Source organism: Oculina patagonica, chromosome 4, assembly GCF_052425735.1.
Source record: "Oculina patagonica isolate OP01 chromosome 4, crgOcupat, whole genome shotgun sequence".
NCBI classification, from domain to species: domain Eukaryota; kingdom Metazoa; phylum Cnidaria; class Anthozoa; order Scleractinia; family Oculinidae; genus Oculina; species Oculina patagonica.
The window spans coordinates 57,689,928-57,704,525 of record NC_135761.1 but is presented as its reverse complement, the minus strand read 5'-3'; the positions used below and the strand labels follow the sequence as shown (position 1 = coordinate 57,704,525).

General features: G+C 39.8%; 1 protein-coding gene across 1 annotated transcript; it reads right to left on the bottom strand.

Moving 5' to 3' along the window:
• Window positions 1-855: 855 nt before the first annotated feature.
• LOC144650867 (DNA-binding protein SMUBP-2-like) lies at window positions 856-14,473 on the bottom strand. Its single transcript, XM_078510631.1, has 11 exons — window positions 14,219-14,473; window positions 13,149-13,344; window positions 9,313-9,601; window positions 8,349-8,420; window positions 7,895-8,023; window positions 6,745-7,013; window positions 5,094-5,240; window positions 4,256-4,559; window positions 3,546-3,669; window positions 2,227-2,958; window positions 856-1,633 (listed from the first exon to the last, which is right to left on the bottom strand). The coding sequence occupies exons 1-11, from the start codon at window positions 14,469-14,471 to the stop codon at window positions 1,083-1,085; spliced, it is 3,066 nt and encodes a 1,021-aa protein (XP_078366757.1). The 5' UTR covers window positions 14,472-14,473; the 3' UTR covers window positions 856-1,082.
• Window positions 14,474-14,598: the final 125 nt, after the last annotated feature.

Genomic DNA, 14,598 nt, shown 5'->3' with positions numbered 1-14,598 from the left:
TGAGCTGTTTTGATGATAAACGGTATATACTTGATGATGGCTTAACAAGTTATGCTTACGGGCATTATAATATAAAGCAATAATTTTCATTATGATTTCTAGTATAAGAGATTTTTAAACGCACCTTGATTTCAAAATTTTAAAAAGAGTATAAGAGATTTTTTTATTTTGATTAAAGGGTTTAGCAAGGGTTGGTTTTTAAGGCTTGGTTTTACAGGCTTGGTTTTCTAGGGTTTGAATTTCAGTTTTGGATCCAATATTTGATTCCAATATTTGAATCCATTTTTGATTCTATTTTTGATTTCATTTTTGATTCCATGTTTGATTCTATTTTTTGATTCTATTTTTGATTCTATTTTTTGGATCCAGTGCTGTGCAGTAGTATAGGAGTTGGGGATGTAAGAGATTATAAAAATTTTTATGATCTCGTACCCCCAACTCCTATACTACTTACTTGATAATGAACTCAAGATGAGTTCGAAACGTCGTGGCTTATTTTCGCTTATTTTTATACTTAATTGTATATCGAAATGTTCTCTCATTAGAATATCTTCCAAACAATGATTTTTTGAAGCGCTAAATTCCTCTGACAAGGCCCTGTCCCCGCTACTGAGTTATCAAGTCGTTCTTTGGGCTTGTTCGGGCGGAAGGGGCCTGGTAAGGAAACTGGAGGGACTGAAAGGTTATGAATGCTGGACTGAGTGTTTTTCAGACATGTCAGAGGGATAAATATAAGGCAAAATCCGATTCCCTGAGAAATTTTTACTTAAGGATTTTTCACTTAAGGTTTCGACCCCTCAGGAGAATTATAAACGAAAAGTTAACTAAAAAATAAAAGAGAATAAATCATGTTAATTCACTAGATAGGAAACTTTTATTTAAATGGAAAAGTGTATTAAATTCTGTTCTTCTTTTGTTTTCTTACATTTGAATTTTTGATGTAGCCTTTGAATGTTAGCTGGGCAGCCAACTGCTTTGTCCTTACCTCTGGAATTTAACGAAACAAAATCCCGACCGAAACCCGGATCTCTAAAGCATAGAGCCTGTGTACAATATTTAATGGCCTAAATCTTTTCAACTCTCTACTCCTTGTCTGTTCCTTTTCGTTTTGTTTTTCTTTGTTCAGACATTTCATCCAGCTTTTTATCGAGCTTTCGATGCAGCTGTCCTTTACGAGTTGCGTCCAAAGCCTTAGGTTTACCGCTCTTTGGTTTGCTGGCAAGTTGCCTGGCTCTCAATTTAGCCGCTTCACCGCAGCCGTGAATTTCGGGGATATGATGCGACAAGCAGTACGTTCTTTCGCAACATTTACACAACTGTCCCAAAGTTCTTATGCTCTGTTTGCACGCATCAAAAGCACACTGTGTGTCGAGCTTGGTGAACGAAGCCAGCAACTTGTCGAAATCTTCCTCTGGTTGCTTCGCGGCCGAGGGTTTGGCTTTGCCTTTGTTTTTCGGCGGTTTGGAGTTTAGTCGAGCGGGCGTTTCACAACTCTGTACCGTTTTACTGGTTTCCCCTATTTTTGATCTCATCATTTGCTCACATCGCAGCGAGTGAAGCTGAAGATTACAGCTTGGAACTCGCTTCTTGCACAAAGGACAAGTACTTACTAGTTCAGAATCGTCTTCGTCATCTATATGCACAAAAGAAAAAAAAAATTATATATTTTTTTTGCCTCGGCAGCATTAAAATAAACCGTGCCTACACCCCCTGCTGCGTTTAAAGGGCTTACGCGTGGGCACGTGTTTAATTAAAAACGAAACAGAACAACAACAAAGCTACGGAGAAGGTGGAAAAAATATCCAAGTAGTATAGGGAGAATACTCTGCTAAGCCAAATCACAACCTTAGTCCCAAAGACCCTGGGGCCGAGATTGCCAAATCGTACTTTTCCCAACACTATCATCAAGTGCAGCCCCAGTAAACAGGCTTTGCGCGCTCAAAATCCCTCTCAAGGGAAGTCCGACATTTGGCCCGAGTGATTTGGCCCGGTTTTGATTGAAATTTTCGCGAGGCGGAAGCAACCACGCTTAATACTGTAGCGCCTCGCTATGAGTATGTTATTTTCATGGTGAAATCTCAGGCGTCCCTTAAGCGGGAGATGAATTATCGTGTTTACTGAGAAGGTTTTGCGTGTTTTCAATTAACATGTCGAGACACCCTTCCTCACTCAGCCGGACTGACCTTTTTTGTAAGTGGAAAGGTATCACAGAGATGTTAAACAAACCTTTTGAGGCTGGTTTCGCTTTCCCAACCACAATATATCTATCTTTTCCCTCTCCTCTGCTTTCATGGCTGAGCGAAAGCTTTTCCGCAATGCTGTGAACATCAAATCTCTGTTGGGAGTTCAAAGAGTTCGGAAAAGAGAGCTCCACCTTTGACGAATCTTGAATAAAGTTCAATATTTCTTTTTCAAGAGTTTCACGGCTGTATCTGGCCGTTGTTGTGCTATTAGTAGTTAATGTTTCATACATCTCTTTCTTGTCAGGCTTTTCAGAAATACCTTCAGGGTTTTCTTCAGTAACAGCGGCAGAGTCAGTAGAACTAGAAGCATATGACGGATCTTGTTTCGAGACTTTCTTTGCAGTGCTAATTTCTTCATGACTATTTCTCGTTTTGTTCTCACTAGTTTTCAAGTCAGCTTTTCCTTTCGAAACCTGTTCTTTAGGATCGCATTTCTTTGCTTCTATACCCTTTTTCTTCTTGTTATCTCTCGTGGTTCTGGTTAATAAAACGTCCTTATGTTCGCAAGTGTAAGAATCAGTCGCAGTTGTGAGTGAATCCTGAAGATACTCGTGCGCAGACCTGACCTCGCCTTCACTGCTCATGTATTCCACCATAGATTTAAGGAAGTCATCATGGCTAACAGTCTCAGAATCAGCTACAACGGCAAGATGGCGGCGAGCTCGGGTGATAGCAACGTTAATACGTCTGTGTTCGGCAAGAAAACCAACTTCTCCTGAAAAAAGAAAGGTGTAGGAACATTATTTTTAACAATATTAACAGCAGTAATGTAAAGGAAGAAGCGTTTAGAAATCTAATGCAAAGAAACACGTAACTTGTAGTGAGCGCTAGCCTGTTCCAGGCTCTCGGTTTGTGGGGAAGAGCGAAAAAAGCGGGCGGGTGGGAAAAGACGAGCGGGGAAGAAGGCCGACTTTTCCGCGCCCGCCCGCTTTTCTCGCTCTTTCACACAAACCGAGAGCCTGGCACAGGCTAGATGAGCACGGAAAAGCACGCAACTTATGTGTCAAACTTGATTTAGGCCCCTCATGGTAATTTTATTTGAGATTTACTGAAAAATTAGAAAGGTATAGAAAGGGGTTGCTGAGATTAGGTAAGACTTTACAGACAAATCCTTCTTATTTTGGGATAAAATAATTTTTGGTGACATTTTCGTGTATATTCAGTGCTGCGGCAATTTTGTTGCCTGTTAATTTTTAGCTCACGTCAACACTTATGTCCTACACGGTCACATGATAGGATCCTGTATCGTTTATGGTGAAGAAGACGACAATAAAAAAAGGCAGTGGAAACATGTTACATTACCTTTTTTGTTTGAACGAACCAAGGATATTACAACAGCTTCCTTTTCTCTTCCCTGAAAACCATCCACGGATTTGATTTCCAGCGCTGGGTACGTTGACGATAAACGCAATCTTAGTAACTCCACCTACAAGGAAAAATTGGTATAGTATTTGTCAATCCAGAAAATTGCCCGGGAGACTAAGCTTTAGTCTTAGGCCCTGTTCACATTAACCCGGGTAAATTTGAAAACGGAGAAATAAAAAACGCCGTATAAAATGTTTTCCGTCCACATTAACCCAGGTATTATTGAAAACGATACGCTTCATCGCACGCAGAGTAACAACGCACGCACAGATCTATTGTTAAGCTAATTAACAAAAAAATACTAAAATCACGGTATCGCCCGTTTTCGCCGTCCGAACTACATCAACTACCCGGCGTTTTCAAATTTACCCACTTTGGAGAGCGTTTTTAAAAAGTACCGTTTTCGGTGACCGGGAACGCCGTTTCAGTGTGGACAGTTGGCCTATCCGGGTAAAAAAAGGGCGTTTTCAAATTTACTCGGGTCAGTGTGGACAGGGCCTTAGGCACTAAGACAGATAATAAAGATGATGATGATGTATCGGATTGTTAACATAACTAGCTATTATTGGTCCATGGTTTCCAAGGCAATTATCCACCAATCATAACTCACGTTGTCTACCTCCAACGTTCTGTTTCCGTTTAATCACCTGCAAGTTATAAGGAGCGATGACAGCGATGTCACCTGGCTGAAGTCCAGCGGTAATAAGTGCCACAACATGCGCAGCTACGATGTCAGCCTCGCCTTCATTTCCTTTAGACACTTCGTCTTCCACCTCCTTCTCTCTTACGTCACATCCGGCGGTGTCAATCAACATAAGCGGAAGTGACGTCTCATCTGTTTCCTGTACTCCGGGAAGATCTTTTAACAGATGAGATTTGACAGAGCTGTGTGCGTTTAGACGACCCTCGTAAAGTTTCTCTGATGACCATTTCATGATCGCCTCATTCATTCTGTGTCAAAAGAAAATTTTACACTGTAATGTTTCAAATATTGCAAACAATATCAAGACTTGTACCTAAGCATAAGAAGCAACCGCTTTGCAAAAAACTGGGCTGGAACACTGTCGTGTACTATGCTCGCTTCCTACCTTATTTTATAAAGGGTGTTTCTCTTGATTTCTTTGTGATTTAGTAGGAATGAGAGGGGATTTTGAGAAAAATACCAAGGACAAGACAGAACTGCTTCCCATCTGTTGTACAAGCAGTCTCCTTCGCAGCTGTTAATTGAGTCCACAGGGTTCCATGATGCAAGCAGTACAAGAAAATTCCAACTTTTCCTTTTTTCCGGGGGGAGGAGAGGGAGTACACTTAACAAAAGTTTTGATAGGATGGTACTCCCGAGGCGTTTAAACCCTGAGTCGGACATTAAGGCCAAATAAGGGAGGGGTTCCTTGCTTTTTTGCGCCAGTCAGACGAGTCAGGCAAATATGCTCTGGACTAAAACATGCTCCCGTGAACACCAAACTTGGTAGTAATTTTACCAACCTATATTGAGTTGTTAACATGCGTACAGCGCCATCTCCCAATAGATTTATAAGTCTCTCCATTAATGTGACTTCTAGACCTTGTTTAGCCGCCTCCTTTGATAAGATTGTAGGAGGTAACTGAAGATGATCACCAGCAAGAACACACCTGTGATAAATGGAAAACAGAAGATAGAGCTTAGTCTGAGTAAATTTAATTCTGTTCTGCATGTACACTCAATTCTTTCCCCGCTAAAAAGTCGAGTGAGATTCCACACTGACGACAAAGCTCTACGGAGATCCATGTAGTGTCTCTGATTGGTTGCTTGTGCGCGAAAAAACAATCAATCAGAGACAACACAAGGATCTTTGTAAAGCGTCGTCGCCAGCATAAAATTTTCGGGTCAAACCTTTGATGACGTCAAAACGTGGTGGTGGGGGGAGGGGGAGATAATTGAATAGTGAAAAGAGAACTCTTTGTGCTCATGATACTTTTGAATCGAGACAGGAAGCACCGGTTTTGGTAAATCCTCATGAAAAATCCAAAAGGTTATGATTCTTGACTTCAAATAATTTTTAGTACCCCATTTTACAGCTTGTCTTACTAGCATGTCGCAAATAGTATGTCGTGTTATTATATGGCTACAATAGTACGCGCGCTCTGATTGGCTGCTGAGCGGGCATTATTTTCTTGTAATGACCGGGCATTATGAAAAATTTTCTCGGCTCGGCGGATTTTATATGGTTTTTTGAGTTGTGAGTAAAAACTACTAGCGCAATTGCGAGAACGACAATAAATACCGACAAAATGTAACTATCTTTTCAACAACTGAAAGAAAAATATTAGCATACCGATACTTCTTTAGTATGAGCGACGAAGAGAGCCACAGAGAGCGAGAGCGAGTTTCACCTCGGTGTTATTTAGATATTTCAATTTAGAATAGCGCTAAAAGGCCATATAATAAATAACTTATTAACCTCGTCCGTTCGGTCATTACAGGCAATCTCAGACCTCGGCCTTGATGTATTGACCTCGCTATCGCTCGGTCAATACATCAAGGCCTCGGTCTGAGATTCCCCTGTAATGACCTCACTCTCGGTTAATAAGTAGTATATATTGTTAACCCAGGGGAACAGACCAAAAAGAAAGAAAAGAGAAATTTTTCTCCTTCGGGTGTTTCATGGTTACCGTAATAGGCATGGGTTAGCTACCTAACAAAAAAAGCGTTAGCGCAGCAAAAATTGGTTCATCACTGAAGATATTCATTCTCGTAATCTTTTCACAAATCGTTTCATCAGGATCGTGCTTGGAGAAATAATAATTATGGTGTAGGACTTTCAACAACGAAACTCCTCTCCCAGAAACGCCACTAGGAGAGGTCCGCTAGCTATTAGGATTGTATTTGACATTGCCTGTTGTATCGGCGACTTTAGAACGTACATTTTTTGCCCTCCGACGACTAAAAAAACTACCAAAAGCACAATGAAGCAGGATCGTCTGATCTGCCTAGTTATGTATGGTCACAAACTGATTATGAACACACCGGACGCTGTTAAGATTACAAAGAGTTAAACTACGCAAAAGACTTTTTGGGAAATATAAGTAAGGCCGGGGGCCCGCCCCCCCCATGTTTCAAAATGCCCTGCTGCCTCTGCCCGTGTTATACACATACCTTGGTGCCCGCAGTAATGGTATCCAGCAGCCAGCCTCAAGTGACTGTGCAGCCTCGTCGATAACAACTAAATCAAAGTGTTCAAGCTTCACAAGTTTAAGGGGGCCATCAGAGGATGCACTAGTATTGGTTGCCAAGACAACATCAGCTTTGGTGAGGATTTCTGTTATGGCTTTGTCTTCTCTCTGTTTTAATTCTCCTCGCAAAGATTTTATTTCTTGTTTAAGATGCTTCTTCTCTGATGGATTTCTTGATTTTCTTACTTTTACCTGATGTAATTCAGAGAGAAGACAAAACTTGTTCAAACAATTTTTTCAAAACGATTTTACATACCTGGGTGGAGAGAGGCGGAAAGTGAAGTATCTTCTCAAGAACACAACACAATGAGCCCAGCCAGGCTCGAGCTAATCCTAGTCCAATGCAACTGCACCTTCAGTAACACTTGAACTCTGAACTTTAGAACTCAAATAACGGTTGAGTTTTACACTATCATCAATCATCTTGGTGATGTCTCAGAAAACAAAAAAGTTTACTTCAACCAGTACAAAATGTCATGCATGCCCATGGGTTGAAATTGGAAGGTTTCAATCAAATGTTTCACTGATCACAGTGTAAACATAATTGCTAATTAGGTTTTTAACTTCAGAGCTCATGTGTTATCATAAGTTGAAGTACCGGGTAACCATTTGGTCACTGTATTTCATTCAGCAAAGTTTGGAAAAATTAGGTTTTGGCACCTTTTGGACAACTTTCTTATGGGTTTAACCAAAATCTAAGATGAGTTTTGTGGAGTTGCTAAACAATTACACAGTAAGTTACACTACATCTGTTTGTCTTGAAGATTTTTACATCCACAACTGAGGAAAAGCACAGTGAAATAGTCCATTTTACAGTTGCCTGCCAAGTGACCTGGCCTTTGAATGGTAGTGAGGCTGAGGGTGACCTTGCATTGATAAAAACCCCTCTGCTTTATCATGTAAATGCAACCTAGTTAGCATCAAAACAACATGATTTACACAACAAAAGCAGTGAGGTCTGTATCAAAACAAGGTCACCTCCAGCCTCACTTCCATTCAGAGGCCAGGTCACTAAGCAGACAACTGTAAAATGGTCTATTGGAGTTACATGTAGGCTAGAACAATGTTCTTACCAGTGTGTCATCAATATCCTTTCTCACATCTCGCACAATGGCTGTACCTTCAGAATTAGACAGCAAAGCATCCAGGGAATGCTCTTGAACAACACTGAGCAGACGAGCAGGGTGACCAAGCCTCACAACCTTATAAATTAAACAGAAATATTTATTGAAGGAGTAAAAATACTCAACAACGTTATTGTACTTTGTACTTCATATACCGTATTTAACAAAACAACTTTTTATCTACATTTTTCATTTTGACGCAAAGTATATAAAATAATTCTTTGCAATTTCTTTAATTGCAATTCACTGCCAGGATCAATTCTTCACTTTACATTTGATATTGTAACAATTTGTATATTTATAGAATATTTAATCATTATAATTTCATTATAAATATCACTTGCAAGTACTTGTGCTTACTTGACAAATAAAAGTAAAAATGTTTTAACTGCTTTAAACTTACCTTAACTTTGCCTTTTACCAACTTCTCGACCATGTTATCAACAGCAACATTTGAAGGTGCACAAGCTAGGACCTGCAACAAGATCACATCAAAGATTGCTCGACGGACCTATCAAGACCTATCAAGAGATTTAAATGTCTAACAGGTAAGACAGGTGTTCCTTTGATATTGAGTGCCACAATTTAAATGTGCCTACTCTACAGACTGATGTGTCTTCAGTACTCATCACGTTATGACAGATGATTCTAAACTAGTCCAATCTCTTCTACCTTATTGTTACTTATTTTTGCGGGCACTTAATTTCGCGAAAATGAAACGCCAATATTTCGCGGGACTTAAATTTCGTGATTTGGCCAAAAAAATAAGATTACGGGAACTTAATTTCGCGAAAAGTGTCAAAATACTGGTCTACATTAACAAACAGTAAGTCTCAAAATTGGTCCAACTGATTTTATTTTTCCACTGTGCACAACAATTTACAATGACATTGAACAAAACCATATAACAAACTGACAAAACTTTAAAAACAGTTTAACATGTTCCTTTGCAACAAAGTAGAGCTAGTTTGACGACTGTGCCAAGGTAATTACGTAGTAAACTGACGGCAACGTTGAATATTCAACTAATTATATAGAAGGGTATTAAATTTCGCGTCGTTATTTTTCGCGAGAACCTTTTTTGAAAATCGCGAAAATCGCGAAAATTAAGTCCCGCGAAAATAAGTAACAATAAGGTACATACATGGACATAGCTAAGAAAACACTTAACTGGCTCATCAATAAGCCCAGCTGGCTTTCTGGCCTTGGCTGCTCCAACAGTTTGCCTAAGTCTTTGTTTTCATGTAAAATTTCAGCCGGACTTAAGTTCTCTTTTAGTCGGTGAATTTACCCGCAGCCGGCCCTTAGCGACATCCATGTACATTGAGAGAAAAGGCTTGCATATGTAACATAAAAGCTCACCTCACCTTCATGTTGAGATTCTTCACAGCCTGAATAATGATCTCAACTACAGTCGTTGTTTTACCAGTTCCAGGCGGACCATGAACAATGGCTACTTCTCTCTGACATAATGCAAACTTTACAGCTTGCTGCTGTGAATTGTCAAGATCAGGATTGAAGAACACACATGGTGTCTCTCCTCCTTCAGTAAAAGGTCTTATTTGTAATGGAGGCCCAGGTGACAGATTGCCAAAGAGCACATCAATTAAATGAGTAGAAGGTCCCTCTCTGTGCTTAGTTAAGGCATCAAGTGCACTGAAAGCCGTAAAGCAGCAGATTAGTCTTTAGTATCATGATTAATAATTCTCAAACTCATTAATAATTTATCAAGTTAAAACAAAGAAAATTATAACTGGGGTGATCGGTCTTAGTTAGAATAGTTTTTTACGATTTAATTCTCTTTTGTCTCCACAGTTTTTGTTTTGATTGAGAAGATGTACCAAACACTAGAGACAGTGTTTCATCGGCTATCCAAACACCTCGAAGTTCGTCAAAAAATAATACTTTGCTGTGCATCGTATTTTCAACTCTCTTAACAGTGTTTGGATATCTATGGGCGGCCGTTACCACCAAAAATACAAGGATTTCAAATAGATCAGTAAACATATAAATGGTCTAGGGATCAGTTGCAGAGTGGTATAGCCAATAAAGAAATTGTTTAGCCAAGTTATGAACGGTGTAGGCGCCTGTGTCGAATTGGATCATGACATTGTGAAATAAACTAGCCTAAATGCGAGTAGCTTAGCTCTTGCTTGTAAAACAGTATAAGATAAAGAGAAATGGTCTAGGGAAACCAAAAATGAGCTAGCATTCAATGTTGCAACAGCACAGTCTATTTTTGAACGGTCTAGCGTGACATCAAATGACACAGCGTTGTGTGAAACAGCGTAGCATGACATCAAATGGTCTAGCGTAGCATGAAACGGTATAGCCTTGCGTTAAATGGTATAGCATATCACAAAATGGTTTGGTTTAGTTTCGAGCAGCTTAGCGATGCATTATTGGAACAGCTTTTCACCAAATAGTCTAGCGTCAATGAGTTGCATGGTTCAGCGTGACATCGAATGGTCTGGCGCCGAAACCACCAAAAATACAAACTGCAAGTTGAACAGCCAAACGTGAATTGGAACAGCGATCTGCGGGGGCATAACGTCAATGAATGTGAAAATTGGCGCCAAACCATCACAGTGAGACGCGAGCGTACCACTTAGTCAATGTGTGAACGTCACCATTCAGTGATATTTCGGTAAGTTTTTTTCTCTTGTTGCTCCACTGACATTATATTTTTTTCGTCATTGTTCATTATCAATGATACCCGAAACAATTTCTAGCACTGTTTGCCGGTCGCCAGCTTGTGATACAGTAGAACCGGCCCGACAACTCGAACTCTAAATAGAAGGGAATCGAAAAACAGTTCGAGTTTTCGGGGTTTCGAGTTATCGGGGTAGACTGAATATTTAATTTTCCATAATTGTTTTTTTGTTTACTGATTTTAAGCATTTTAGTGTACAGTACAGTGCAAATAAAATTTATTTCCTAAGAAACTCTCACACGATCAAACATTTTTATGTAAAGAGTGGAACATGACTGTCAAATACGAATATCTGTTCATTGTTCAATTAAAATTAAATCTGCTGCAGTGTTTGTTTTAGTGTTTAAATCTAAATACAAGACAAAAAGAGCTGGTAGAATATTTCAATGGGCATCAGTGGCGAGTTGCATAAACCAGAATTCGAGTAATCTGGGTAAATTTGACCAAGATAAACAAAAGTTCATAGTTCGAGTTAGCGGAGTTGTTCGAGTCAGATCCGAGTTCGAGTTATCACGGGTTCTAGTACTACTGTAGTTTATAATTTATTTCGATGGTGCACGAGTCAGACACTTTGACCAAAGCAATTTTTACACTTAATGTTCATTTGTAGAGCTCTTTTTCCATTGTAAACCGAGCTTATTTTCATGAATTTAAACTTTGATGGCTCTTTATTTCATTTTCAAGCCACCAAGTGGAGACAAAGATGCAAAGCTATTCCTATCCTGGCTACCCTTCTCTCAAATCCGCATCTAATGGTCACATCATATGCTTTGCGTGACAAATGACAAGATAACAGATATCAGGTTGCTCACCATGGTCTTCTCTGCCGCTGATTACTCAAAGACTTCTGAAATAAAGAGCCATCTGTTTGGCGACCGGCAAACATTGCTAGAAATTGTTTCGGGTATCATTGATAATGAACAATGACGAAAAAAATATAATGTCAGTGGAGCAACAAGAGGAAAAAAAATACCGAAATACCCGGGGAGGGTACTCCCATATGTGGCCTATATAGGTATGTGCCGCCCGATAGGGTATGGTTTTTGAGGTTCTCGGTCCTTAAATAGGGTATCATTTTTGCTCCTTTTGGCAATGTGTTCCTGGTGTGATCCTTAGATAGGGTACCTAAATTCTATTAGCTAAAAGAAACGCCCAGCTAAACGAAAAAAAGGTTTCTTTAAAAACTGAATTTTCTGTTCAGGTATTAGTAAAGCGATTTTATAAAGATTTGTGTCTTGCCGTGCGCGGTTAGCCGTTATTTGGGTCGTCACGGAACGCTTCTCCTCCCCTTGAATAGGGTGTCATTTTTCGGTTTTGGGCCTTAAAAAGGTTATCAATTTTCGCTTTCTTTATCCTTAAATAGGGTCAGGGTTTAAGAACCTTGGCGGCACACCCCTATCCAAAATTTCTGGGAGTACCCCCCCCCCCCCCCCGGCCGAAATATCACTGAATGGCGACGCTCGCGTCTCACTGTGATGGTTTGGCGTCAATTTTCACATTCATTGACGTCATGCCCCCCCGCAGATCGCTGTTCCAATTCATGTTTGGCTGTTCAACTTGCAGTTTGTATTTTTGGTGGTTTCGGCGCCAGACCATTCGATGTCACGCTGAACCATGCAACTCATTGACGCTAGACTATTTGGTGAAAAGCTGTTCCAATAATGCATCGCTAAGCTGCTCGAAACTAAACCAAACCATTTTGTGATATGCTATACCATTTAACGCAAGGCTATACCGTTTCATGCTACGCTAGACCATTTGATGTCATGCTACGCTGTTTCACACAACGCTGTGTCATTTGATGTCACGCTAGACCGTTCAAAAATAGACTGTGCTGTTGCAACATTGAATGCTAGCCCATTTTTGGTTTCCCTAGACCATTGCTCTTTATCTTATACTGTTTTACAAGCAAGAGCTAAGCTACTCGCATTTAGGCTAGTTTATTTCACAATGTCATGATCCAATTCGACACAGGCGCCTACACCGTTCATAACTTGGCTAAACAATTTCTTTATTGGCTATACCACTCTGCAACTGATCCCTAGACCATTTATATGTTTACTGATCTATTTGAAATCCTTGTATTTTTGGTGGTAACGGCCGCCCATAGATATCCTGATGAAACGCTATTGCTATGTGCCAGTTTATTGCGGTTTTCAGTGATATGCAAACTCTGAAATTCAATGCTCAACCAATGGTTTACGGTTTTTGCTGCAGTCAAACATATTAGCAAACCTCTCGGGAAACAGAAGTTCAATTCAACCAGGTTAAAAGGTAATGTCTGTCAGCTTTAATTGGTAGATTTCGATCCATTTTGTTTGTTTCTGTTTTTCATGGTTCGTTGACTATCACCATTATTATGATATTTGATGGCAGTAAAAAATGCAATTGTTAGTTGGATTTTGAATTTCAGAGTTTGCATATCACTGAAAACCGCAATAACAGTTATTATATATAACTTTATTCTAAATAACATTTTTCCTGGCACACCTTTTGATCCTCTTGTGGGTGATGTCATTTGCCAGTTTGACAAGTTTATATGGCCCATCGTCATCAAATGTAAGGCTGTCAGCTGTCTCATCAAATGCTACTGTTATAGCTGTCTGGGTCACACGGCTGACTATTCCAGAAGCAATGTCATTGGCTTTTTGCTCAGAATTTAACCAGCCAAGTCCAACTATATCTCCTGAATAAAATGACTTTGTGTTGAACAGCTTTTAATTTGTTTATAGTGTGCACAATATAAACTATTTTTTACGTTTTAACCTCCCATAAACCCGGCGCATCCAATCGAACAAATTAACCAAAAATCAATATTGAACCCAATCAAACACCAATCGTTCGATTAGGTTCGGTAATCGAACAAAATAGAACATCAATTTATTTTTTGTCTGTGAATTCGATTTCCAAACCAACTGAACCAATCGAACACAATCAAACTAAATCCACTTCGATTTTGTTTGGAATCCATCTTTTGATAAGTAAATCTACGGAGGACTAATAAGGGGGACGGTTCACCATACAAAATGTCTGCAATATAAACAAACATGAGTTCAGTTACTAATCGAACGTTCCATTGAGTATGATTGTTGACTGTTCGGTAATCGAAGGTTCGATTTTATTCGATTGTCGACTGTTCAGTAATCAAAAATTTGATTTTGTTTGATTGAACAAATTTTATTGTGAGTTTGATTATGTCTGATTACAGAACCCTATGGAACGATTGGTGTTCAATTGTGTTCGATTGGATATGCTTGGCATAAAACAAACATCTTTGGAACATAAGGAAGGTGTCTACTTACGGGGCATTGAATCTGGTGAGATCTATTTTATACTCCACTTTGGGGCTAGAGAAGAGGTACCTTAATAAACCTCATGTCTTTGTCTTGGAAAAATTGAATATCCTCTCCCTCCCCCCCCCCCCCCCCACACACATGCACACACACACACACAAACTGGCACCCCCACCCCGAAGGATGAAAAGGAGCATGGGGCCATAACACATTGCTCAGACGTAATACAAAGCGATAAAATTTTCTGAATTGGAAGAAGATATTTACCTGGTGTAAGAGAATGCGAAGGAAGTTTCCCATCTGTACCGGGCTTGTTGATTTCAAAAGTCAATAGTGATCGTCCATACAGCCCAGTTCTGCGGCCTCGAACACGAAGCTTCAGCAAGCAAACACCTCTTCTCTGAAGCTCTTTTGGACTTACATTTTCCTGCAGAGATTTTGTTTCCTCGATTTCAGCTTTTCTTTCTAAATTTAGAAGAGAAATCGTTTTCACCACAAACTGAGAAACGTCGGCCGCCATGCTGACTCATTTCAGTGTAACGTAAATGAAGTGTTATTTCAATTAGCTCCCAGGTCCTTCCCGCCGTCTCCGGGCAGTACCCTTTATCTCAAACTTCAACTGATGAAGGAAAGCAGTGCAGTTTGTT